The sequence below is a fragment of the Lactuca sativa genome, chromosome 6 (genome assembly GCF_002870075.4).
Source record: "Lactuca sativa cultivar Salinas chromosome 6, Lsat_Salinas_v11, whole genome shotgun sequence".
NCBI classification, from domain to species: domain Eukaryota; kingdom Viridiplantae; phylum Streptophyta; class Magnoliopsida; order Asterales; family Asteraceae; genus Lactuca; species Lactuca sativa.
In genome coordinates, this window is record NC_056628.2 from 53,825,841 (window position 1) to 53,828,788 (window position 2,948).

At 31.5% G+C, this 2,948-nt stretch overlaps 1 protein-coding gene across 1 annotated transcript; it reads right to left on the minus strand.

Moving 5' to 3' along the window:
- Positions 1 to 685: 685 nt before the first annotated feature.
- On the minus strand, positions 686 to 2,005 carry LOC111905449 (uncharacterized). The gene is made up of 3 exons (XM_023901142.2): positions 1,887 to 2,005; positions 1,196 to 1,407; positions 686 to 956 (listed from the first exon to the last, which is right to left on the minus strand). Exons 2-3 carry the CDS (start codon positions 1,322 to 1,324, stop codon positions 855 to 857), a joined length of 231 nt encoding a protein of 76 aa, XP_023756910.1. The 5' UTR covers positions 1,325 to 1,407; positions 1,887 to 2,005; the 3' UTR covers positions 686 to 854.
- Positions 2,006 to 2,948: the final 943 nt, after the last annotated feature.

Genomic DNA, 2,948 nt, shown 5'->3' on the forward strand with positions numbered 1-2,948 from the left:
GAATCGATTGAGTTATATCTTGCGTTCATCCATCAATTTGGCGACGAGGAAGAAAGAAGTGAAGAACGAACGTGTTTTGGGATAAGGGTAAATGAGGGAAATCAAGAAGAAGGACCGAGTCAGCTTCTTTTTTGTATTGGACTGAGTCCGGAGGTGGGTCATTCTTACCGGGTCAGACAAATTTACTTTGTATCAAACAAGCTGACCGGACCGAATCAGCAAAAAAGTGCTGACAGGACCCAATCAGCAAGTTATCAATCAGGCCCTCATTTTTAACTTTCCACGTGTCACATAGAAAAGGATTATGTTTTATTTTTATTTTTCATATTAATATTAATATTAACAATTGTTTATTAAATAAATATATATGTTAAAAAATTATATCAAAATTTATGGTTTTTAATTACCTATAAATAAAATATAATATTAATATATTTTTATGAATATTTTAAACTCTCATATAAAATACTATTTTAATTATTTTAGGTTGTTTGATAAAGTAAAATATTGAGATTGATTATTATTATTATTGGTTGTATTGGTGGATAAGAAGAAAAATATTATTTAATAAAAGATTGAGTTGTGATTGGATTGCTGATAAACATAGTCTTGGGACATGATGGTCATTTTGGTAAACCAACAGAAGTTGGGTTATTTCCCCATACTCCCAAATTTCGAATGGATATTTTTGTGATTATTCCCATACTATTAATTTCCGAATATCTTGATTACAACTACAATATTCAAGATACTAGAATTACAATAAATTTATTGGAAGCACTTTTATTACACTTTAATAAGCACATAACATGAACTAAAAAGCATGTTCACGAGTAGGCTGTAATAGGTTATGATCATTGTGTGGCTCGCTTGCGAGCTATCTCCCGAGCCATTTCTCTTAGTTCCTCTGGGGATTGTGGCCTTGGCCCCTCCGGAGGGTACACAACATATTGTCGCTTCAAAAAGTGAAACATTTCAAAAATTAACCAATCTCTTATAATCAAAAACATTTTTATACTTTTTAGAACTTTAAATGTGAAAATTAGTGGTTGTCTTTTTTCTTTTAAGGATATGTTAAGTAAAGGGTTAATCACATAATTAGGTAACTAACTATGTAAAGTGTTTTACATATACCATTGTAGCAAATACTAGGAGTGAATACTGTTTAAAGCTAAAATTGTGATGAGATACTTACAACGCCCATGAATTTGTGAAGATTGTTAGTGTTATTGGCGAAGAAATACATAAGACCAATCGGAACTGTAACATAAACAGCAAACTTTGCAATCTCCAATACACCTTTAGAAGCCCCTAACGATGTCATTGTTAAATCAAATCCGATTTGAAACAGTGGCTCAACGAAACCCTAACTTGGCGTTGCAAGTGTGAAGTTTATTTGCTTGGTCCCTTTTAAAAAGAGGAAAGACAAATCAACTTTATTTATTATTTAAGCAAAAACAATTTGAAAAAATTTACTAATGGATGTCAGTGTAATGAAGTCGGTTCTAAAAGTAATTTCTTTCTAGAAGGAACCTCTCATTGGCATCTAGTCGAACAGGTTACGTGCATGAATGAACAGATGACAAATTTGCCAAATTCCCCAAATTCACTTCTTTGTTTGTTCAAGTCATTGGTCTATAGGCATAATAACGAATCTGAAAACCAAAAACCCAGACAAAACTCGATGAACTAGATCCACTCTAGTCAAGAAGTGATTCCCCAGGTTTTATAAGATTGAACAGACGAAAACTCAAGATACCCATTTCTCAATTTTCGAAAACACCCACTACAATCCAGAAGCGATTAATTAATGGGATTTTTTCGGAATATGGTCTTTTATCGTTGAGAGGAGGGAAGAGAAACATTGCAGGTTAGCAAAGACTTACAGAGATATTCGGCGACTTCTGAATCTGAACTATGAAAACTTCGTGTTCGTGATCTTTTCTGAAATCAGAGCTCAAGAGGTGAAGGGGAGACGGATGAATTAAACCTTGTATAATCAATTTTTATACTATATAATAATTATTATATATATATATATATATATATATATATATATATATATATATATATATATATATATATATATATATATATATATATATATATATATATATATATATATATATATATATATTATGGAAATTGTTTGTTATAAATAGTAAACTTCTATAACTTTTGTCTATTTCAATTTGGGAAAATGACTTATAAGGGTAACGATGTTTTACCCGTGTTCACATTATACCATTCATGTTTTTTTTTAACAAAAAATACCATTAAAATGTGTTTCATGTACATATTTAACCATTGGTAACCGGATACAATAGGTATCCCGGTTTTTTCTTTATTTAAAAAAAAAAAATTATGTGGAAAATACGTAACAGCTTTCTCAAATCCCTCACCCTCAATTAAACACTCTCAAAGCACGATTTCTTCTTCACTCTTCAAGACTGTAACAGCTTTCTCAAATCCATGGCTTCCTCCTCTACGTACAACTCCAGCACCAAATCGAAGAAAATCAAGTCAAAATCGAAACTTGATTTTGCAAATCCCTGTGATTGTGGCTACCCTTCTCGTATCTGGACTTCAACGACCAAAGATAATCCTGGAAAAGAGTTTAGGGTTTGCCCTAATTCAACGGTATGTCGGGTTTAATCTATATGTAGTAATGTCTTTTCAATAATTTTCGTATATTTGTTTTAGGATAACCCAAAAATTAAATGCAAATTCTGGGAATGGGTTAATGAAGAAGATACAGTCAACAAGAAGAAAAGAGATGAAGTGGGAGCACAATCCTGTGAAGTGAGGGCACAATCTTATGAAGTGAGGATTGCAATTATGGACCATGATTTCAATATTTACAAAAAGAAGACAGATGAAGAATTTGATAAGATAATTAGGAAAATTAGCAGTCTCAAAACATATGTAATTGTTTTGTTTATGTTGTT